General features: G+C 42.0%; 1 protein-coding gene across 3 annotated transcripts; it reads right to left on the bottom strand.

Annotated features, from left to right (window-relative positions):
* Positions 1 to 5,770: 5,770 nt before the first annotated feature.
* LOC121574099 (carbonic anhydrase 4) lies at positions 5,771 to 21,952 on the bottom strand. 3 transcript variants are annotated; one of them, XM_041886697.1, is made up of 8 exons: positions 21,742 to 21,952; positions 13,445 to 13,489; positions 12,975 to 13,139; positions 12,205 to 12,350; positions 10,155 to 10,247; positions 8,599 to 8,665; positions 7,858 to 8,021; positions 5,771 to 7,037 (listed from the first exon to the last, which is right to left on the bottom strand). In XM_041886697.1, the coding sequence occupies exons 1-8, from the start codon at positions 21,935 to 21,937 to the stop codon at positions 6,858 to 6,860; spliced, it is 1,056 nt and encodes a 351-aa protein (XP_041742631.1). In that variant the 5' UTR covers positions 21,938 to 21,952; the 3' UTR covers positions 5,771 to 6,857. The 3 variants fall into 3 exon arrangements, with proteins under 3 accessions (XP_041742631.1, XP_041742633.1, XP_041742632.1); XM_041886699.1 differs by adding an exon at positions 17,252 to 17,306 and having other exon boundaries at positions 12,975 to 13,489; positions 21,742 to 21,828; XM_041886698.2 differs by lacking the exon at positions 10,155 to 10,247 and having other exon boundaries at positions 21,742 to 21,884.
* Positions 21,953 to 23,145: the final 1,193 nt, after the last annotated feature.

The following is a 23,145-nucleotide window of genomic DNA, read 5'->3' as shown; positions in this document are numbered from 1 at the left end:
CCTTCATGAGGTACGTAGCTTCTTGGGAGTATGTAATTACGTCTTCTTCAGAAAGACACATCGTTCGTTTGGGATGCCACTCACAACGAAGCTGTGACTTCCTTGAAAGACCTGCTTTGTGCGGCACCCTACCTGGTCTACCCCAACAAAGACAAGACGTTCTTTTTGGAAGTACGTTTCTCAGAGCACTGCCTTAGTCCTGGGTTGTACCAAAAATACGACCAAGACAGACGTGTGGTTGCTTAGGCGAGCAAAACACTCAACCCTGCTGAACACAAGTACTCAGACTGCGAAAAAGCGCTGCTGTCGACAGTCTGGGTGGTCAAGCACTTCACCTCTTATGTCGGCGGACAAAAGGTGATCATAGAAATATGTCACCAGCCGGTGACTTTTCTGAAAAGCCAAAGAATCCGTGAGGGTGCTGTACACAACAGCAGGATAGCGGCTTGGCACATGACGCTGCAATGCCATGATGTGGTTGTCAACTACGCAAAAGTGAAAAACCTGCCTTTGGGTGGGGCTTTGGCGGTGTGTCAACGCTGCCGTGACGACGAAACCGACTTCGCACCAGCCCCATGTCACGTAGCTCCGCCGTTGCCATCGAACCATCACTATTTCGAAGACAACGTGTGTCTAGGCATGCCGATGGCATTTGTAGATGGCTGTTCTTATCGTCAGCTAGACCACTTGCAAGTTGGTGGGGGATTGGTATGGCACAACGACTTTCAGTGAAAACCGCTTCAATTTCAGCTAGGCAACAAGACAAGCCAGTTCACAGAAGTAGCTGGTGTACTTATCACACTGCAAACTGCGGTAAAACACGACTTGTCAAAACTGGCAATTTGCACCGACTCAAACTAGGCCAGATTCACCTTCTTATGCCACTTGCCATTTTGGAAACAAAATCACATGACTACTTAAGTGGCAAAGAAGTGAAAAACAAAGAGCTCATTCTAGCTTGCGATGACCTCATAACCAAACATGACATACAGGTGTATTGGAAAAAAGTCAAGGGACACTCCAAATCACCTAGTCGTGACAAACTTGGCAACGACCATGCTGACAGCATGGCGAAATCTGGTGCAATTCACGGCACTCCTTGGGTGTTCGATGCTCGAGATGCAATGATCACTGAGGCACCCATGGTGTCTGCAGTAACACGTAGCCATGTAGCACCGCGGGAATCATCTTCGCACAAACATAATGTGTTGCTAACTCATTAATTCTTGAACGGTGACCTGGTAGCAATGCAACACCAAGATGAGTCCCTCCCCACTTTCATGGCTTTCTTGTCTGATCCTATCAATCACCCAGTGTCCGAGCTGGCTTTGGCAGGCTCACACGACTTTCGTACGCTGTACGCAACTAAACAGCACCTCACACTTGTAGATGACCTACTGGTTTATGTTTCAGAAACTGACGCCACACAAAAGTGGGTGGTTCCTAAAACACAGAGGGGGATAATGATAGCTCATGCCCACGACGCGCCATGTGGGGGCCATAGGGGGGTCAAGGCTACATGTGAAACATTGCGACAGGTGGCACACTGGCCTTACATGGAACAAGACGTGGCACAATACGTGAGGGGGTGTCTAGTTTGCTGCCAGTTTCAAACCTCCAAGCCACTTCACAGAGCACCCTTGCAACGCAAGGGTGTGTCTTACCCTTGGAGCTCGATCCAGATCGACTGGGTCGGCCCATTTGCCAGGTCGGCAACATCTTTTATTTTCTTCCCAGCTACAAGACACACATTTCGTTGTCATTGTTGATATTGTCCTGCATTGTGCTGTTCAAAATAGGAAAATCAGCTACATTTGTTGTCAAAACGTTTTTCTTTAAAAAAAAAAAAAAAAAAAACCTTGCTAATCAAACAATATCTCAAATTATAGCGTTTTTGTAGGATGGAGTTCCTTTGGATGATCCTGACACTCTGCGCCCTGGTCAAAACCAATCCAGCAGATGTACTCACAAGTGGACCCCCTCCGGGAATCGTTCTCCGTGATGATCCAGGACTCCTTATAACCAACTGCAGAGTACACACGCAGAGGGTGTATGTCCGCCTAGATGCAGAGAACGTTTATCACCAACACATTTCCCCTGTGGAACATATGAGTTGGGACGGGGCTGACTGGACCACCCAGTCAGTTAAGCACGCTCAGCTAGACACTGCCCACATGTTGGCCCAAATCCAAAAGTTCACAGTCACCCGTCAGAACTAGCAGAGCCCAGGCGAGAAAAACAATTCCTCGGGGCGCTACTCTCAAAAGGTGCAGCCGTAGGGTCACTATTTGCTCTAGGTACCACTGCTGTCAACGCAGTCAGTCTAGCCACGGTCAAAATAAATGTTAGGGAGATTACTGAAGAGACGCCACTTATCCAGCAACAGATGCAATCACAGGCACTAAGGTTGCAGCATGTGGGAAGGTCTCTCCAGGACACTATTCTGGTGGTAAACACACATGCTACTCTCCTGAACAAAACCCTCCTGTCGGTAGGCAAGCTAGTAGAGGTCATGAACCATGACTATGCCTGTATCCAATTGGATCGGTTGTTGTTGGAGGATTTTCTCTGTGAAGCTAGCTCTTCTATGGACCACTTGGCCATTAATAGAATCCCCTCATATCTAGTGCCCCTCTCAATGGTGCACAACATATTGACCTCAGCTACCACAACCATGATAAAGCCATTATAGTCACACCTGGCCTATAGTCTGGGGTATGCAATTCCAATACACGTTGATGTTAATCAAAATTAAGTGGGATTTTTACTGCCGGTTGTTGAACTGGAGAAGATCCATAGGTTGAAAACAGTTCTAAACGTAGGGTTTTGGCGTGACAACACCCATGTGAACATCATCACACCTCCAGTCATAGCTTATCAGGAACACAATCCAGATTTCTATCTCACCCCTAACATGTTAATGTGTACTCCAACCAAAGATGTCCACTACTTGTGTCCTAGCAAACCCTTCGTCAGGGATAACACTGAGTGCCTTTGTGGCCTTAAGCCTATCACCAGCGAAGAACGTTGTAGAGCCAAACCAACAGCAAAAGGTGGAGTCACCACCACGCAAGTGAAGTGGTAGGGAATCAATGGCTGATTAACACCCCATTCACATCCGCCACTATGACTTATGAATGCCATGACTCAACCACCCAACTGAACCTCCCCAATCAGACAATTTTTGTTAAGGTACCAGAGGGGGCGATTATCCACAAAGACCACCTAGCCCTATACCAACTTCCTGACTGTTACCATGATCCTTGGTCTTATTGCCCTTGGTGTGTGCACCTACTATGTACACAGGCAGACTCGTGCAATGTAAGACCTAATGAGGTCTTATGCTAGGATCACCTGTGGGACGGACACAATCCCGATTTCCGGAAAACTGGCAATAGATTCCAAAACCACATCAGGTGACCCATCCACAGCATCCCCAGCTTCTTCCCCAGAGTTCGCTAGGTCAGCCCTGTAGTGCCACCAATGGAAGCTTTGTCATTCAGGGTGCCATTTTAGAGAGCGCCTTAACTACCCACCTTCAAGTAGGATCGCCCTAGATATGACATTAGACAAATGTCATGATAGAGTCATTTAGCCAAGACCATGGACGTACATAGAATGGAGTCCAAGTAGATGATTAAGGTGGGGGAACTATACTTTGTATATCTTTTGTTGTGTTTTTATTCTTTAATTTGTTTTATTTCCTTTGACACTAAGGAAGTGATATTGCCACAAACAAGTTCCCCATACAACCACCAGTTAGTGCCACAAAGCCGCCCATTTGGGGAAGAAATGTAATGATGTATTGCCAGTCTTGACACCTTAATAGTGCCATAAATTAGAGAGGAGGAGAATCTATCTCTGGCACTCTAGTATGGTGAAAGGAATGCCTTTGTTTCAGAGACTTTTTGCCGCCCAAAAACTTCAACATCCAACAATGAACATTGGGACAATATATTTCAACATCCAAAAGTTGCCTCCACTAACAATCAATGTTACGGCTGAGTATCTGTTCCAAGTACTGTATCTAAGAAGGTGAATTTAAGTGGGACTGTCCTGTTACTCTCTTCAAACCATTGTCTACTACACTGCTCTCATCACCCCACAGGGGATCATCTACATGGCTGATAAGCCGTCCTCAGAAGACCACTTCCAGAACGAGTGAAAGTAAACAGTCAACTAAGAAGAAGGACAAACAGCCTTACATTTAAAGGTCATCCGAAAGAGAAGGCCCAATCGACCCCTTCCCACGAAAGCCTGGGTCCAACAGAGATACATGACAAAGACCACCAACACGTAAATACATGCATTGCTTTTCTTCCCAAACGGGCGGCAGTTCGAAGCAAAGTATTAGGATTACTGTGAGCGTAGGTCCATGTGTACCGAAGTGTTTTCTCTCTATCTCTTTAACTCGCCATCTTTTGTAACAAGTGTCATATTGTGTTAGTCCGCTAGAGACATTGTATTAAGTTTCTAATCCCTACCTATACCGTGTACGTGTTTGTATCTTGTGTTATCATTTTGAATTAGTTAGTAAATAAGTCACACCAAGAGTTGTTGATCATGAAGCTTACCCACCCCTTTTTTGCCATACCCAGTCAGTCTTTGACGATGAATAGACATATCCATGGCAAGACTTGTAATAAGATGTGGAGGATAATGATATTATATTATATTACGCATGCATTATAGGACCCTGCAATAACCCTAATGGATATCTACTGTATTTGTCTTGTATGTGATTTAGAATATTATGTAGATATATGTATGTTTATATATTGAGATGTATGTAGATATATACAGTGCCTTCGGAATGTATTCAGACCTCTCCTCACACCAGGCTGGATAGCCGGGTTTAGCACTGATGGGGAAAGCCACGTTTCGGTAAAACATAGGACGTTACAATCCCTCATGTCTCGTTGGTAGGATATCCGCGCTCTGAGCTCATCCACCTTATTGTCCAGATACTGAACATTGACAAGTAAAATACTAGGAAGCGGGGGGGCTTTTTGCCTGTTTTCTCAGCCTCACTAGTACGCCAGCTCTCCTACCATGTTTACGGTGGCACCTCTTCCTGGGTAAGGTGCCAGCTATGAGTAGAACTGCTTCAGAGAATCCAAACAAAGGGTCCAGGTCTGGAAAGACACATTTTAGGTGAGTAATCAAAGATCTGATGTCCAAAAGTTATTGGCGGTCATAAGAATTAATACCAGACATGTTCTGAGCAAATTAAGTAAAAAAGAACACTAAAAACAACAGAAAACTGCAAAGTTGAGTAGGAGCTAGCAACAAGGCGACCGTCTCTGTCGGCGCCATCTTACCAGGAGTCTGTGTGTGGTATGTAGTGTGTGTGTGCGTGCGCGTGTGTGTGTGAGCCAAGGACAGCCCCCAAAGATCCAGAACAAGTCAATTAGAAAAGGATTAGAGGACGGAGATCAGACTCTCTGACGGACCGACTAGACAAGCAGAAACTGATAAGTCCGTCCGAACCATAGACTTTGAGCCCCCAGATAAAACGATTGAGAGCCAGAACACTTGATCTTAGATTAGCACCTTTCAGGGTACAGTAGGGATTAGCAGTAACTCAGAAGCTGAGGCAGGAACCTGTGTTAGTCATTCAATTCAAAGAGCAGATACACTTACACATGCACGTGCACACACACCTTTTTTTGCTCATGCCAATTGGACATACACGACATGACCAAAGGTATGTGGACACCTGCTTGTCGAACAATGAACAATTTGACAATGAACCAGACAGACCAAAGCATTAAAAAGGCATGTCAGTAGTTTATTGTTCAATCGGAACACATTCTCCATATCACTTATAACATTTTCAAGCATTACAACCAAACAAACAAAACTATTAAATACTTTTGAACATGAACATACATCATTCCAAGAGTAAATGTATTTTGAATTGGTCAGAAACCACTTGATAATGCAGTCAACGTAACTTTTTTGGGTTGGATAGATGTCGATACATAAACTTTAAATACCTAGCTATATATAAATAACATCAACAATGTGTCCTTTTTGTCAATATACACATACAGTACATAAATACATGTACAAATGTCACAGTATAGATATAATATAACATTGGTGATTTATGAAACAATGGAACATTTATAATATATTCCCAGTTCAATCTGCACATCAATGTTGTTTTATTCACAAGAGAATTTCACATATCTCTTGCTTGAATTAGCTAAATAGAAGCAAAATGAGAAGTCAAAATATTGGATGTAGTAATAATTCACAGTGGGTAACATTCAATGTATCCGGGACCCTGTAATACAAGCCATGAACACATGTTCTCAAAGATGAAAGGCAAGGCCATGGCATCGCTCTCCTCTCCTAGGTTTTAAACTGGAGAGTATTTATGAGTGCATATCTATTATTAGCAACGACCCACCATTCACACATTCCGTTCTAAGAACATGGTCACGTGCCAGTCTAGTACCGACCAGGTCATGGATTTATTGGCATCTATGTTTAGACTCTAGCGCAGCGACCCAACCACCTGAGCACTGAGCAGAGGCTCCTCACATTTTCTATTGTAACTTTAGGCTGAGGACTCTAAATTGATCTGACATTGGACAGGGAGGGAAGATGAACCTATGGATTTTAGAACTGGAACTACAGAACTCGATAACTCAAGAACTCTAGAACTCGTGAATCACTGATGTATCGTAAGGGCCTGGGGCATGTTGGTTTTCAGGCTGAATGTTTAGGGTATGGCCATTGGTTGGTGCTGTACTTTAGTTTGTCAGTTGGTTGGTTGGTTTTGGTTTTGAGAACTCATTGTGTTCATGCATGTCGTGGTGCGGCTCGCTCAGAATGCCTTCCTTCCTCTAGTTGGGCTGTGACAGTCCCATCGCCATGGTGACGGAGGCCATGAGGATTACGGTGCTGGCCAGTACCATGGCGTCTCCCGACCGGTACACCACGCGGCCATTCAGAGGCTGCACCGGCCGGAATGTACCCACCATAGGCTTGCCATCCTTAAACTGGAGGTCTGAGAACACCCGCAGCTGGAAGATGGAACGAACACACAGACACAAAGGTCACTGAGACGCAGTTGGTACTAAAAGTAACAATAAGTATCATATAAAATGAACACAGTGTATCTACTGGTGCGTTTTGTTCAACTACTCAAAGCCAGACTGACAGACTCTCTTCACAGAGGTATTAGTAGACAGACAGAATGCCTCGGCTCTCTACCACATAACCTCTCTGCTTCCGGAGTGTTTCAGAATGTACTAACACTGGTGGAAAAAGTATTCATTTGTCATACTTGAGTAAAAGTAAAGATACTTTAATAGAAAATGACTCAAGTAAAAGTGAAAGTCACCCAATAAAATATTACTTGAGTAAAAGTCTAAAAGTATCTGGTTTTAAATGTAGTTAAGTACAGTGGTGGAAAAAGTCAAATGCCTTATATTAATCAAACCAGACAGCACAATTGTCTTGTTTTTATTTATTTGCAGATAGCCAGGGGGCACACTCAAACATAAATTACAAACACAGTATTTGTGTTTAGTGAGTCCACCAGATCAGAGGCAGTAGGGATGACAATGTGTTATATTGATAAGTGCATGAACTGAACCCTATTGCTGTCCTGCCTGAGCATTCGAAATGGAACGAGTACTTTTGGGTGCCAGGGAAAATGTATGGGAGTAAAAAGTACACATTTTCTTTAGGAATGTAGTGGAGTAAAAGTTGTCAAAAATATAAACACTCAAGTAAAGTACAGATACCCCAAAAAACATATTAAGTAGTACTTCAAAGTATTTTTACTTAGTTACTTTACTCCACTGTCCAGCAAGATGTTGGGTTAACGGGCTGCTCTACCTGGTCTCTGCTGAGAGGGATGGGCTTCTCGAACACAGTCCAGATCACAGACTCAGTGCAGCCGGGGGTGGTGAGGGAGCCCTTGTAGCGGTAGTAGTTGGTCAGGTTCTGCTGGGGAGGAATCAGCTGTTCCAGAGAAACTGATGCCAGAGTTGTATTGGCACCTGAAACAACACAGCGCACAATGAGAAACATTGAGCATTGAAACAAATTGTATCTGCTACACAGAAGTTATATTAATCTTAGCAAAACATCGGCGCTGGTACCTGCAGACAAACCGAACATGGGAGAAACAGAGCATTGAAACAAATTGAGACAAATTGTTTCTGTAATACACATGTTACATACTGTACAAAGTTACATTCATCGTAGCATGTATTCATGAAAATGTTGGCATTTGGAGGCTGATAGGACGAGACACAGAGGAAAGCGTTGAAGAAATTAGGGAAGACATCAAATCACCTCAGCCTTTCTTGTTGATCGTTGCATATCAATAAAATAAAACGACTGTATGTAATGATGAACAGTATCTGCTACACAGGAACTAATATACACATAATTATTACATGTACAAAGATACATCAATCTTAGCAGATACTAATTTCAGTGTCTCAGCTGTGAGTGTAGCTTTGTATGCACTTTTGAAAATCAAATTTATGAGACATATCATATTGTTAGCAAGATGGATCTGAATAACACATACGGTTGCTAGAGGAAGCATTAGCTATGACATTTATTCACCAGTCGTCGTGATGCGCTGCAGGGCTCTTACAACAGGATCATATTTTCTGTTGGCACTGAGGGATTCCTGAAAACGTTACGAAATAAGAATCATGAAACGTACATACAGTGCCTTCGGAAAGTATTCAGACCCCTTTACTTTTCCACATTTTGTTACTTTACAGCTTTATTCCAAATTAGATTAAATTGTTGTTGTTTTTTTCATCAATCTACACACAATACCCGATAATGACAAAGCAAAAACAGTTTGTTCGATTTTTTTTCTAATTTATTAAAGTATTCAGACCCTTTACTCAGTACTTTGTTGAAGCACCTTAGGCAACGATTACAGCATCAAGTTTTCTTGGGTATGACGCTACAAGCTTGGCACACCTGTGTTTGGGGAGTTTCTCCCATTCTTCTATGCAGATCCTCTCAAGCTCTGTCAGGTTGGATGGAGAGCACTGATGCACAACTATTTTCAGGTTTCTCCAGAGATGTTCGATCGGGTTCAAGTCCGGGCTCTGGCTGGAACACTCAAGGACATTCAGAGTCTTGTCCCGAAGCCACTCCTGCGTTGTCTTGGCTGTGTGCTTAGGGTCGTTGTCCTGTTGGAAGGTGAACCTTCGCCCCAGTCTGAGGCCCTGAGCGCTCTGGAGCAGGTTTCCATCAAGGATCGCTCTGTACTTTGCTCCATTCATCTTTGGCTCAATCCTGACTAATCTCCCTGTCCCTGCCGCTGAAAAACATTCCCACAGCATGATGCTGCCACCAACATGCTACACCATAGGGGTGGTGCCAGGTTTCCTCCAGACGTGACGCTTGGCATTCAGGCCAAGGAGTTCAATCTTGGTTTCATCAGACCAGAGAATCTTGTTTCTCATGGTCTGAGAGTCTTTAGGTGCCTTTTGCCAAACTCCAAGCGGGCTGTCATGTGCCTTTTACTGAGGAGTGTCTTCCGTCTGGCCACTCTACAATAAAGGCCTGATTGGTGTAGTGCTGCAGAGATGGTTGTCCTTCTGGAAGGTTCTCCCATCTCAACAGAGGAACTCTGGAGCTCTGTCAGAGTGACCACTGGGTCCTTGGTCACCTCCCTGAACAAGGCCCTTCTACCCCAATTGTTCAGTTTGGCCAAAGAAATGTATGCACTCACTAACTGTAAGTCGCTCTGGATAAGAGCGTCTGCTAAATGACTAAAATGGAAAAATGCAAAAATGGAAAAAAGTGGAAAAATAATAATTTAATCGATTTTAGAATAAGGCTGTAATGTAACATAATGTGGAAAAAGTCAAGAGGTCTGAATACATTCCGAAGGCACTGTATATATCTACATACATCTCAATATATAAACATACATATATCTACATAATATTCTAAATCACATACAAGACAAATACAGTAGATATCCATTAGGGTTATTGCAGGGTCCTATAATGCATGCGTAATATAATATAATATCATTATCCTCCACATCTTATTACAAGTCTTGCCATGGATATGTCTATTCATCGTCAAAGACTGACTGGGTATGGCAAAGAGTTTAGCAAATATTATTAAAAACATATTGAAATGTTAACCTCATAGAAAAATCCAAGGACTGCAACTCCTATTGGGTCTTTCAGGGCATCTTCCAATTTGGAGTATTCCTGATTCATGTGAACAATATGCAGCTGTAGAACATAGTATCAATAGAAATGTGTTACAGATAATGTCATTAGTCATTCCCAATAGTAGAATTTAAACACTCAGGTTCTGGTTTTGGACTGGTTATCAATGACGGAAATGGCAGAAACATTTTCACTCTTTGATTGTGTCTAATTGACCTTGACAACATTTAAATCAAAACTTGTTTACAAAATTAAATGCCTGTAATGACCAGTGATTATGTTGTTCTGCTGTTATGACCAGTGTGTGTGTGTGTGTGTGTGTGTGTGTGTGTGTGTGTGTGTGTGTGTATGTGTGTGTGTGTGTGTGTGTGTGTGTGGGTGGGTGTGTGTGTGTGTATGCTTGCGTGCGTGTGGCCATCCTACGGTGCATTCGGAAAGTATTCAGACCCCTTGACTTTTTCCACATTTTGTTACATTACAGCCTTATTCTAAAATGGATAAAATACAAATAAATTCCTCATCACTCTACACACAATACTCCATAATGACAAATCAAAAAAAGATTTATACAATTTTTTGTAAATGTATTACAAATAAAAAACAGAAATACCTTATTTACATATGAGACTCGAAATTGAGCTCAGGTGCATCCTGTTTCCATTGATCATCCTTGAGTTGTTTCTACAACTTGATTGGAGTCCACCTGTGGTACATTCAATTGATTGGACATGATTTGGAAAGGCACACACCGGTCTATATAAGGTCCCACAGTTGACAGTGCATGTCAGAGCAAAAACCAAGCCATGAGGTCGAAGGAATTGTCCGTAGAGCTCAGAGACAGGATTGTGTCAAGGCACAGATCTGGGGAAGGGTACAAAAACATGTATGAAGTATTGAAGGTCCCCAAGAACACAGTGGCCTCCATCATTCTTAAATGGAAGAAGTTTGGAACCACCAAGACTCTTCCTAGAGCTGGCCGCCCAGCCAAACTGAACAATCGGGGGAGAAGGGCCTTGTTCAGGGAGGTGACCAAGGACCCGATGGTCACTCTGACAGAGCTCCAGAGTTCCTCAGTGGAGATGGGAGAACCTTCCAGAAGGACAACCATCTCTGCAGCACTCCACCAATCAGGCCTTTATGGTAGAGTGGCCAGACAGAAGCCACTCCTCAGTAAAAGGCACATGACAGCCCGCTTGGAGTTTGCCAAAAGGAACCTAAAGGACTCTCAGACCATGAGAAACAAGATTCTCTGGTCTGATGAAATCAAGATTGAATTATTTGGCCTGAATGCCAAGTGTCACGTCTGGAGGAAGCCTGGCACCATCCCTACGGTGAAAAATGGTGGTGGCAACATCATGCTGTGGGCATGTTTTTCAGCTGCAGGGACTGGGAGAATAGTCAGGATCGAGGGAAAGATTAATGGAGTCCTGGAGCAAAGTACAGAGAGATCCTTGATGAAAACCTGCTCCAGAGTGCTTAGGACCTCAGACTGGGGTGAAGGTTCCCCTTCCAACAGGACAAAGACCCTAAGCACACAGCCAAGACAACGCAGGAGTAGCTTCGAGACAAGTTTCTGAATGTCCTTGAGTGGCCCAGCCAGAGCCCGGACTTGAACCCGATCGAACATCTCTGGAGAGACCTGAAAATAGTTGTGCATCAGTGCTCTCCATCCAACCTGACAGAGCTTGAGAGGATCTGCATAGAAGAATGGGAGAAACTCCCCAAATACAGGTGTGCCAAGCTTGTAGCGTCATACCCAAGAAAACTCGATGCTGTAATCGTTGCCTAAGGTGCTTCAACAAAGTACTGAGTAAAGGGTCTGAATACTTATGTAAATTATATAAATGTTGTTTTAAATTTGAAAACCTGTTTTTGCTTCATCATTATGGGGTATTGTGTGTAGATTGATGATGAGGGGAAAAAAACGATTTAATCAATTTTAGAAAAGCTGTAACGTAACAAAATGTGAAAAAAGTCAAGGGGTCTGAATATTTTCTGAATGCACTGTACATGACATTACCTCCATTGGGTACTGCTCTCCGTCGATAGTGTGTTCCGACCCTGGTCCTCCGTTCTTGCCCCAGTGCAGGTGGAACTGCACTGCCTTATAGGGCAACTCCAGGTCTCCACCAATCACATAGGGTTGGTGAGGCACGTTCACCTGAACTTAAGGGGGAAATCAGACAACAAAGGACTAGAAGACTTTCTAGATATTGATTGAAAACTGCATGCTTTTGGAGGGAGGTTGGGGTCAATGACAGCATGTTTTGTCTTTGAAATAAAAATGTTCCAGTTAAAAAGCATATTTCTAAATGTTCACATTTTTGACACCATTTAAAGGGATAGTTCGAGATTTTGTCAATTAAGCACTTTTTTCTACTTATCCAGAGTCAGATGAACTCATGGATACCATTTGTATGTGCCTGTGTGCAGTTTGAAGGAAGTTGAAGGTAGTTTCTGGAGCCATTGCTAACTAGCGTTAGCACAATGACTGGAAGTTTACAGGAGCACCTAGCATGCTAGCAGAAACTACCTTCAACTCCCTTCAAACTGCACACAGAGACATAAAAAAAAAGCATTGTTGAGTCCAGGTACAATAGGCATGAGGAAAGACTTTCTCGTGGTACTGGCCTAAATTACGTTGTCAATAAAGCAGTGAATTGGGAGCTTTGACAGTGTGAAGGGCCTTCTTGTTCTTTACTAGTATTCTTTATTAACCCAGCACCTATGCTTTTAAGGATGTGCGTATGACCACAAACGTTTCTATAGACTGGCCTAAATTAAACATACCAGAGTGTCCATTGTTTTTGATCAGGCCACTGAAGGAATCCTGGTATTTTCTGAACTGGAAGGGCGTAAGGCGCTCATCTGGTAGGGTCTTCCTGTGGACGATGTTGATGGGGGATTGGGCTCTGCCTTCACAGTCTTTGTTGGCATGGTCCCACTTCTCTGGTCCTGTAGAACGGTGAGGAGAGAAAATACTGTACATCATCAAGCTATGACAGCAAGCCACAGACTAGGAATGTTCAAGTTGATGTTTGTCTGAGTAAAACTGTTTTGAGTGGGTAAGTGTTTAAGTGGGAGGCGAGGGACGGAGGGACAGATATGAATGGTTAGGTGGGTGTAGAGGAAGTGGATTTGTGGCTGTAACTGTCACCCCTTTAACAACTTGAACTTGTGATGGTGACACAAAGATAAGAGAGGATCCAAGTCAGTGCAGTGTGTTGTATGGAAAGAGAGATGTCTTGTTCATCATTCACCATTACAAGGGGTGGCACAGGTATGCTGGGACTGGTAGCACCAATCTGAAACAACATGAGCAACATAAGGAAGCCACATGGTCAGTAGTATACTCCGTACATAAAATAGAATCCAATTACACAATCTGTTTGTTTTATGACTGTAATTCAATGTTAAAGACCCACTCCAGCTTCCCTAGCACCTCATTTATCATCTGATTTACTTAACAAATCTCAATAGGTGGTCCAGGTATCCTCATGACATGCGGGGGGGGTGGGCCTTTGCTGTTTTTTCCTCTATTGCTCCTCTTTTTTTCCCGCAAGCAAGGGGGAGGGCTGATGACATCAGAGGGCACCCATCAGACCAACTTCTTGAATTGCCAACTCCTTGAATTTCGCAATTGTGTCTAAAAAACACTATTTTGCTCAAAACATATTTTCTTATCCTTAAAGACACTTTGGCGACTAGTAAGTATTTTTTTTTACCTCCCACTTTGGGCTGGATGTGTCAATAAGTAGTTAATTCATGCATAATCTATGAGCATAATTACTGTCTTACCTCAATTAGCCATGAAATACCTAGTTAGAAAGCAACTGTTTTCTGAAAGCTGTGCGGCACCATTTTAAATGCCTCATGAGCTTAGTTTAACTGTTGTACCTCATCAGAACACAAAATATAAGCTTGTTTTATTCCAATGTTTGTAAACAAAGTAAATGTAAACAAACACTGTATAGCCTCAAAACATGGTTAAAGCTATCATTTTGATATCATGGCTGGTCAGTCCTTGCATCCATATCGCTGTCTATGAATTTGAAAGTGATTATATTTCTCCAGCCCCATCCCTCAGCATTGTATGGAAACAATGGTGGGGAGTACGCTTTGTTATTGTTTCAACTGCTGATTGGCCCTTTAAGTGTGTGTACTTTACTGTATTTATACTTGGAATATTGTTTTTCAATGGGAAAAGAGTGGGTCTTTAAACAGTCAGCATCAAGCATTAATCACTTCAAAGCAAATATCCTTGTGAAAACAGTGTTGTTGAATGACCTTGATATGAATACATGTGTTTCTAAGATAAACAATTTGACACTGTAAAGATCTGAAACCAATGGAGAGTATTTCAGGTTGGAGAGTAGAGGGGGCGCGGCAGGGCTGGGCTCGGGTCTGATGTCATCATTCTACTACTCTATGTATGATCCTTGCGTTCTAATTCTATGGTCCCATACACTCATTTTTACATTTTAGTCATTTAGCAGACGCTCTTATCCAGAGCGACTTACAGTTAGTGAGTGCATACACTATTCTTTTTTATTATTCTATTTTTTTTTCATACTGGCCCCCCGTGGGAATCGAACCCACAACCCTGGTGTTGCAAACGCCATGCTCTACCAACTGAGCTACATCCCTGCCGGCCATTCCCTCCCATACCCTAGACGACGCTGGGTCAATTGTGCGCCGCCCCATTGGTCTCCCGGTCGTGGCCAGCTACGACAGAGCCTGGATTCGAACCAGGATCTCTAGTGGCACAGCTAAGGAGACCACTCCATTCATACATCTCTATTTTCTATTGTTAAAGGACACAAAGACACACTTACAAGTTAGAGTTGGGTTTTATCTTTACGTGCTGTCAGAATATACACAGAAAACCCAATCTTTAACATCACCAAGGTCACATTTCTCACGTTTGTTTTGAGAGTTTATTCATATTTCACAACAGACTTGTACGTTTCCACCTAGCTCCCACACCAAGACAAATATCTACTGCTATCTTGCAAATCAAATATTTATGAAAAACCCACGTGTCATTGACAAACTGAATATGGGGAGTGATATCCTCTCTATTACTAGTATTGTATTATATACAGTCATGGCCAAAATTGTTGGCACCCCTGAAATTTTTCCAGAAAATGAAGTATTTCTCACAGAAAAGTATTGAAATTACACATGTTTTGCTATGCACATGTTTATTTCCTTTGTGTGTATTGGAATAACACAAAAAAAAACAGGAAAAAAGCAAATTTGACATAATTTCACACAAAACTAAAAAAATGGGCCGGACAAAGTTATTGGCACCCTTTCAAAATTGTGGATAAATAAGTTTGTTCCAAGCATGTGATGCTCCTTTAAACTCACCTGGGGCAAGTAACAGGTGTGGGCAATCTAAAAATCACACCTGAAAGCAGATAAAAAGGAGAGAAGTTGACTCAGTCTTTGCATTGTGTTTCTGTGTGTGCCACACTAAGCATGGAGAACAGAAAGAGGAAAAGAGAACTGTCTGAGGACTTGAGAACCAAAATTGTGGAAAAATATCAACAATCTCAAGGTTACAAGTCCATCTCCAGAGATCTAGATGTTCCTTTGTCCACAGTGCGCAACATGATCAAGAAGTTTGCAACCCATGGCACTGTAGCTAATCTCCCTGGACGTGGACGGAAGAGAAAAATTGATGAAAGGTTGCAACGCAGGATAGTCCGGATGGTGGATAAGCAGCCCCAAACAAGTTCCAAAGAAATTCAAGCTGTCCTGCAGGCTCAGGGTGCATCAGTGTCAGCGCGAACTATACGTCGAAATTTGAATGAAATGAAACGCTATGGCAGGAGACCCAGGAGGACCCCACTGCTGACACAGAGACATAAAAAAGCAAGACTACAGTTTGCCAAAATGTACATGAGTAAGCCAAATTCCTTCTGGGAGAACGTCTTATGGACAGATGAGACCAAGATAGAGCTTTTTGGTAAAGCACATCGTTCTACTGTTTACCGAAAATGTAATGAAGCCTTCAAAGAAAAGAACACAGTACCTACAGTCAAATATGGTGGAGGTTCAAAGATGTTTTGGGGTTGTTTTGCTGCCTCTGGCACTGGGTGCCTTGACTGTGTGCAAGGCATCATGAAATCTGAGGATTACCAAAGGATTTTGGGTCGCAATGTAGGGCCCAGTGTCAGAAAGCTGGGTTTGCGTCCGAGATCATGGGTCTTCCAGCAGGACAATGACCCCAAACATACTTCAAAAAGCACCCAGAAATGGATGGCAACAAAGCGCTGGAGAGTTCTGAAGTGGCCAGCAATGAGTCCAGATCTTAATCCCATTGAACACCTGTGGAGAGATCTTAAAATTGCTGTTGGGAAAAGGCACCCATCCAATATGAGAGACCTGGAGCAGTTTGCAAAAGAAGAGTGGTCCAAAATTCCGGGTGAGAGGTGTAAGAAGCTTATTGATGGTTATAGGAAGCGACTGATTTCAGTTATTTTTTCCAAAGGGTGTGCAACTAAATATTAAGTTAAGGGTGCCAATCATTTTGTCCGGCCCATTTTTTGAGTTTTGTGTGAAATTATGTCAAATTGGCTTTTTTCCTGTTTTTTTTGTGTTATTCCAATACACACAAAGGAAATAAACATGTGCATAGCAAAACATGTGTAATTTCAATACTTTTCTGTGAGAAATACTTCATTTTCTGGAAAAATTTCAGGGGTGCCAACAATTTTGGCCATGACTGTATATTACAATATTGTATATTGGACTGGAAGGGTTTCTCCTCTCAGAGCTGAAGGAAATCTTGTGAATTGGGTACAAATGCCTGGTTTCATTTTTTTGCCACCGTTTCTTTGTAAGCCCATTTCCTTCTGTGCTGGTATGAAAATGCGTGTAAAAAATAAACCCAAATAAACCCTGCAGGGGATTTGGAAAGTCACAAAAGGGACTCATATGGTGCCAATATTAATATATTGTTCTCAATAAATACATCAAATTCAAGCTGATCAAAGAAAAGAGCCAGTACCATACATGAAGGTTTGACAAGTGTCCCCTTGGCATTTTTGTGTTTTTACCTTAATTTAACCAGGGGAAACCCATTGAGACAAGGGTCTCATTCACAAGGGTGACCTGGGAACAATAAATCAACATGATTAGTCTTAATTCAACACTATCAATTACAGACAGATAAAATTATACAAAAATCAAAACATCAAAACAAGTGCAGTTCTCCTTCACCACATTCCTCATCAAAGTCCCGAACTGACTATTCAAGACCAGAGAGTCAAGCCTCAAAGTGGCCTGCAGGTCATTCCATGCACTAGGGGCACAATAACTAAAAGCAATCTTCTTCTACTCTGTGGAGAACGGCGGAACTTCTAGAACCAGACAGTTTTGAGTCCAATGGTGGCTGGATTTCCAATTAAGAAGTGACCCTGACTTACATAACCTTATATCCTGGCATACATAACCCAACCCCAACTTCCACCTGTAGTCTTTATTAGGTCTAGGAATTAAACCTCCTAGAGATGATTTTATGTCCATTATCAAATGCACTAGCAGCGCTAAATCAACTGTTACCTTTCCAGTATCCCCCCTCCCCCCCAAAAAAAATCTTGCCCAAATCATTTTATATGCATTTCTAAACCATATATGAGTGGAAGTGTATTTTAAAGGGTATTTTAATATTTATTTTCTCAGAGGAATAGGTAGGGAGTCTTTATGAACACTTATAAACATACACAGTCCTTAAAGGGCGACTGCACTTCCTGATATGGCTCATTAAGAAATGCTAGCGGCCATGACTGAATTCAAATATGAGTTGGTTTCGGGGTGTGGTTTTATGTGGGTGTCTCATGTGTGTTCGCAGGTGGGAAGAGTTAGCCAAATAATTTTGCCAATTAGCTTAAGCCGGCTCGTGATAGAGGCTGTCAATAAACACAATGTCAATGATACAATATTTTCATGTTGCACACCTTTTAGTTTTGTCATTAAATGCTTTCAATATTTGTATATGAATTTCTACAATTGAAGTGCCTTTGAGTGTGTCAAGAACGGCAACGCTGCTGTGTTTTTCACACTCAACAGTTTCCTGTGTGTATCAACAATGGTCCACCACCCAAAGGACATCAAGCCAACTTCACACAAGTGTGGGAAGCATTGGAGTTAACATGGGCCAGCATCCCTGTGGAATGCTTTCGAAACCTTGTAGAGTCCATCCCCTGACCAATTGAGGCTGTTCTGAGGGCAAAAGGGGGTGCAACTCAATGTTTAGTACACTCAGTGTATATATATTTGTTTGTATTGTATTATGCCCTTACCCCCCTCTCCCCTAGTTGGAGGACTTGGTGGAAAACATTACAATTCAACAATATATATACAGTACCAGTCAAAAGCTTGGACACACCTACTCATTCTATTGTTTTTGTTTTTCTTTATTTGTACTATTTTCTACATTATAGAATAATAGTGAAGACATCAAAACTATGAAATAACACTATGGAATGATGTAGTAACCAAGAAAGTGTTAAAACAATCAAAATATATGTTATATTTGAGATTCTTCAAATAGCCACCCTTTGCCTTGATGACCGCTTTGCACACTCTTGGCATTCTCTCAACCAGCTTCACCTGGAATGCTTTTCCAACAGTCTTGAAAGAGTTCCCACATAAACTGAGCACTTGTTGGCTGCTTTTCCTTCACTCTGCGGTACGACTCATCCCAAACCATCTCAATTGGGTTGAGGTCGGGGGATGTGGAGGCCAGGTCATCTGATGCAGCACTCCATCACCCTCCTTCTTGGTAAAATAGCCCTTACACAGCCTGGAGGTGTGTTGGGTCATTGTCCTGTTGAAAAACACATGATAGTCCCACTAAGCCCAAACCAGATGGGATGGCGTATCACTGCAGAATGCTAAATAAATCACAGACAGTGTCACCAGCAAAGCACCCCCACACCATCACACCTCCTCCTCCGTGTTTCACGGTGGGAACTACACATGCGGAGATCATCCGTTAACCTACTCTGCGTCTCACAAAGATATGGCGGTTGGAACCAAAAATCTCCAATTTGGACTCCAGACCAAAGGACACATTTCCACCGGTCTAATGTTCATTGCTCGTGTTTCTTGGCCCAAGCAAGTATCTTCTTATTATTGGTGTCCTTTAGTAGTAGTTTCTTTGCAGCAATTCAACCATGAAGGCCTGATTCACACCGTCTCCTCTGAACAGTTGATGTTGAGATGTGTCTGTTACTTGAAGTCTGTGAAGCATTTATTTGGGCTGCAATCTGAGGTGCAGTTAACTCTAATTTATCCTCTAACTCTAATTTATCCTCTGCAGCAGAGGTAACTCTGGGTCTTCCTTTCCTGTGGCGGTCCTCATGAGAGCTAGTTTCATCATAGCGCTTGATGGTTTTTGCTACTGCACTTGAAAAAACTTTCAAAGTTCTTGAAATGTTCCGTACTGACTGACCTTCATGTCTTAAAGTAATGATGGATTGTCATTTCTCTTTGCTTATTTGAGCTGTTCTTGCCATAATATGGACTTAGTCTTTTACCAAATAGGGCTATCTTCTGTATACCACCCCTACCTTGTCACAACACAACTGATTGGCTCAAACGCATTAAGAAGGAAATAAATTCCTCAAATTAACTTTTAACAAGGCACACCTGTTAATTGAAATGCATTCCATGTCACTACCTCATGATGCTGGTTGAGAGAATGCCAAGAGTTTGCAAAGCTGTCATCAAGGCAAAGGGTGGCTACTTTGAAGAATCTCAAATATAAAATATATTTTGATTTGTTTAACACTTTTTTGGTTACTACATGATTCCATATGTGTTATTTCATAGTTTTGATGTCTTCACTATTATTCTACAATGTAGAAAATAGTACAAATAAAGAAAAACCCTGGAATGAGTAGGTGTGTCCAAACTTTTGACTGGTACTGTATATGGGTATTTTTGTGTGGATTCAAATGGAGAAAGCTCGAGGTGTCTTGTTATCAGATGCAAAAGAAACATAGCATGATCAGTTACTTTTGTGAATGCAATCTTTATCCAAATAGTATGGTATCCAGTTTCGACAGCACGTGCTCTCGACATCTGCAGAGCATGCAGTGTAGCCTGTGCATTACCCATTTCAGCACTGTGGAAAACAGACAGATAATGGATTTTGTCGTAATTTTGTCAATTAAACTATTATGCCTGTAGGATATCTGCGTTCGCCGGCTTCGCTTTTATCGAAGGATTTGACGTTTTTATGCAGCGCTTGTTGCTGGAGCTCATGCCGCGTCTCGGTCTTGAGTGCTGTGGCAAGCACGCACGTCCCTCTCATTGGCTCGCGTTGAACTCTGTATATGATGCAGGTGCACTTGGAAGAATGGTATTGCTTGATATAACATAGCCTTTTCAAAATCCAATTCTTTAAACGATATGATGGGCTTCTCCGTTCGTGTTCTTTTAATAGTAGCCCAGCATAATCTACCGGGCATCATTTTGACACCTAAGTGACGATACCTTTGGCACATTGATTTGTTGACAGGCAGAGACTATTTTACTGTATGTCCTTGAACTCACTGTGCTTTCCCCGTGAGGGGGAATGAGAGACTGCCAGCAATGCTGTGACGCTCGTAAGAAATGCGTGGGAAATCTCTTATCGACAAGGCATTTAGTTATTGGAGAGCATTTTACGCACGCGTTTGGGGTGATGATAATGCGGTGCGCGGAATGGGAGCACCTCTTTGATGTTCAAAGATAGTAGTGGTCATAGGGTAGGCTAGTAGCCTACATATAGGCTACAAACGTTTTTTTCATAGATGCTCAAGTAGAACACCGAATGATATCTGAAAGGCCGCTCGCGGCTCATCGATTTATAATTTTTAAATGCCAAAACAGGACCTTCCCAAATGAAAGGCAATTTTTGAAGAGTCTATAACAAAAATATAACAGCTAAAACTGACTTCAACCAATTGCTTTTAATGTTTTATTTGTCGCCTTGTACATATTATAATAACCAATGTTTGATAGCTTTTGATATATCATAGGAAATAAGAAGTAGATGTGTTGCCGTTTAATTAAACAAATCTAAACCCTTAATACAACATCAACAATGTAAATGCAAAACAGTAGGCTACAGGTATGTCTTTCAGAGGGTAACAATGAGCAGGTGGATCATGCATAAACTCTATCCGCTAGAATGTTCAAAGAATGTAAAGTGATCCCCTCACCAAGTTGATGTTATCTGTAATATGCAGGACACTGCTAGTTTCAACTCAATGGTAGAAAAGTAGAACATTGTCGCATGTTTACTTCAGGGTATTTGATCAATTAGACTGCAAATAAACGTTTTTTTATTTTTACATTTGTTTTGAATTTACAATGTGCTAATTTTACTTATCAAGCTATTTTCGTTTCTCCCAAATGTATTAAACACCTACATCTTTGTGTCAGTTGGCAATTGATAAATATGCACAAATCTGATTTATTTAACGGATTTATAGCCTATACAGAGATTATACCTTTCTTTCTAAATTCAGAATACAATTAATTGAAATCGACTCACCTGCCCCATTGCACATTTTCAAAAAGGATGCAAAAAAAAGGGGTAGGATTAGAAGCCGCTGCATTTTGGAGAGCGTCTCTGTCAGGCTCGAGCGGCGCAGGGGAACACAATGAGTTCGTTTTTCAATGTGATCGCATTCTTCTTCTAAGGGGGTCTTATACTTTATTAACAGCCCTGGCCCCTCCCCCTCGGGCATTACTTCTAATAAACATCCCAACCGATAACATCTCCTCTAGTAGCCTATCAATTGCTCACAGATTTACAGAGGTCTTCATTATATGAGAACATTTTCAATAATGAATATGCTGGCATTCATTGACAGTTCAACTGTCAGGGGGTATGAGAAGACTGGCACTAAACTAACACCATGCAGGTAGAGATATCTCATTATACAAAGTGACAACTGACCACCTCTGATTACTTAAACATATCATATCAGTATGTACATTGTTCAAAATCCAAGCTATTCCCCCTCTGGAATGAGGAGGGTGTGGGTAACAGGGGTAATATGTTTCCCCATGACCCCTGTCTTTACCTGACCTGGATCTGGGTGATAAAACGTAATCTCAGCCATGGAGCATCGACCTGTTTTACGTTAAAGTCCCATTAGGTATTCCTCCATCTCTATACAAGATAAGGAGGTTGTCACCTCATCTGTTAGTTATGTTGCACGCACACAGATACAATGATGTTGTAAAAGCCTGATTGTCCAGTCTCTGAGACCTGGAAACAAACGAACAGGCTGTTTCACTGCTACAGTACTTGTCTTCTGAACACAGTTGCCCCTCAGAGGCCGTAAACAGACACACATGCCTGATTCACAATATTGGTCCGACCCGAACTGTACCGACTGATATTTTCTTTTCACATTGTCCTTTTCAACATGGTAGCAACTATGGTGAATGCGAAACCAGACCAGCGCAGTACTGCTCGGCTAGGTTCGGCTTAGTAGTGTGACATTATTGTAACATTTTGTGACATTATTGTAACATTTTAACCACTTACGCCTCAGCCAGGTTATTAGCCCATTGTTTATGTTTAACCCTCTTGAAATAACCTAAAATATATTACTGCTTGCCATTCCCATTAGTGTGAGTATGTTGAATAGTACTGGAAAGGTTTTTACGTTACCATCACAAAAGTTATTTCATATCAATATATAACAATAATATTGATTAAAATGAACAGTAACAGTTAATATTATTGACCTACATGAACTCTCATTCATGATCTTGACCTAAAATACCAAATGCTTACCTATGTGCTCTATAGCCACTAGGCTACTCATCATGACTTCACATTGTATAAATGTGTAAGTGTGCTACACTACTGCCCATAAATCTATTTCTATGCTACTGCTTCCCTCTGCACCACTAGGGAGTCCCACAGCAATGCATGGAACAA

The sequence above is a fragment of the Coregonus clupeaformis genome, chromosome 9 (genome assembly GCF_020615455.1).
Source record: "Coregonus clupeaformis isolate EN_2021a chromosome 9, ASM2061545v1, whole genome shotgun sequence".
NCBI classification, from domain to species: Eukaryota; Metazoa; Chordata; class Actinopteri; order Salmoniformes; family Salmonidae; genus Coregonus; species Coregonus clupeaformis.
This window is presented reverse-complemented; position numbering and strand designations above follow the sequence as displayed.

What these genes read in the sequence shown, in the direction of transcription:
- LOC121574099 (XM_041886697.1), bottom strand. Translation starts at nt 21,937, where the DNA reads ATGCCCGAGGGGGAGGGGCCAGGGCTGTTAATAAAGTATAAGACCCCC. An exon ending in GAAAATGTGCAATGGGGCAG is followed by an intron (nt 13,490 to 21,741) that starts GTGAGTCGATTT and finishes ATGTTGTTTCAG; the next exon opens with ATTGGTGCTACCAGTCCCAG. An exon ending in TCCCTCTCAGCAGAGACCAG is followed by an intron (nt 7,038 to 7,857) that starts GTAGAGCAGCCC and finishes TCCATCTTCCAG; the next exon opens with CTGCGGGTGTTCTCAGACCT.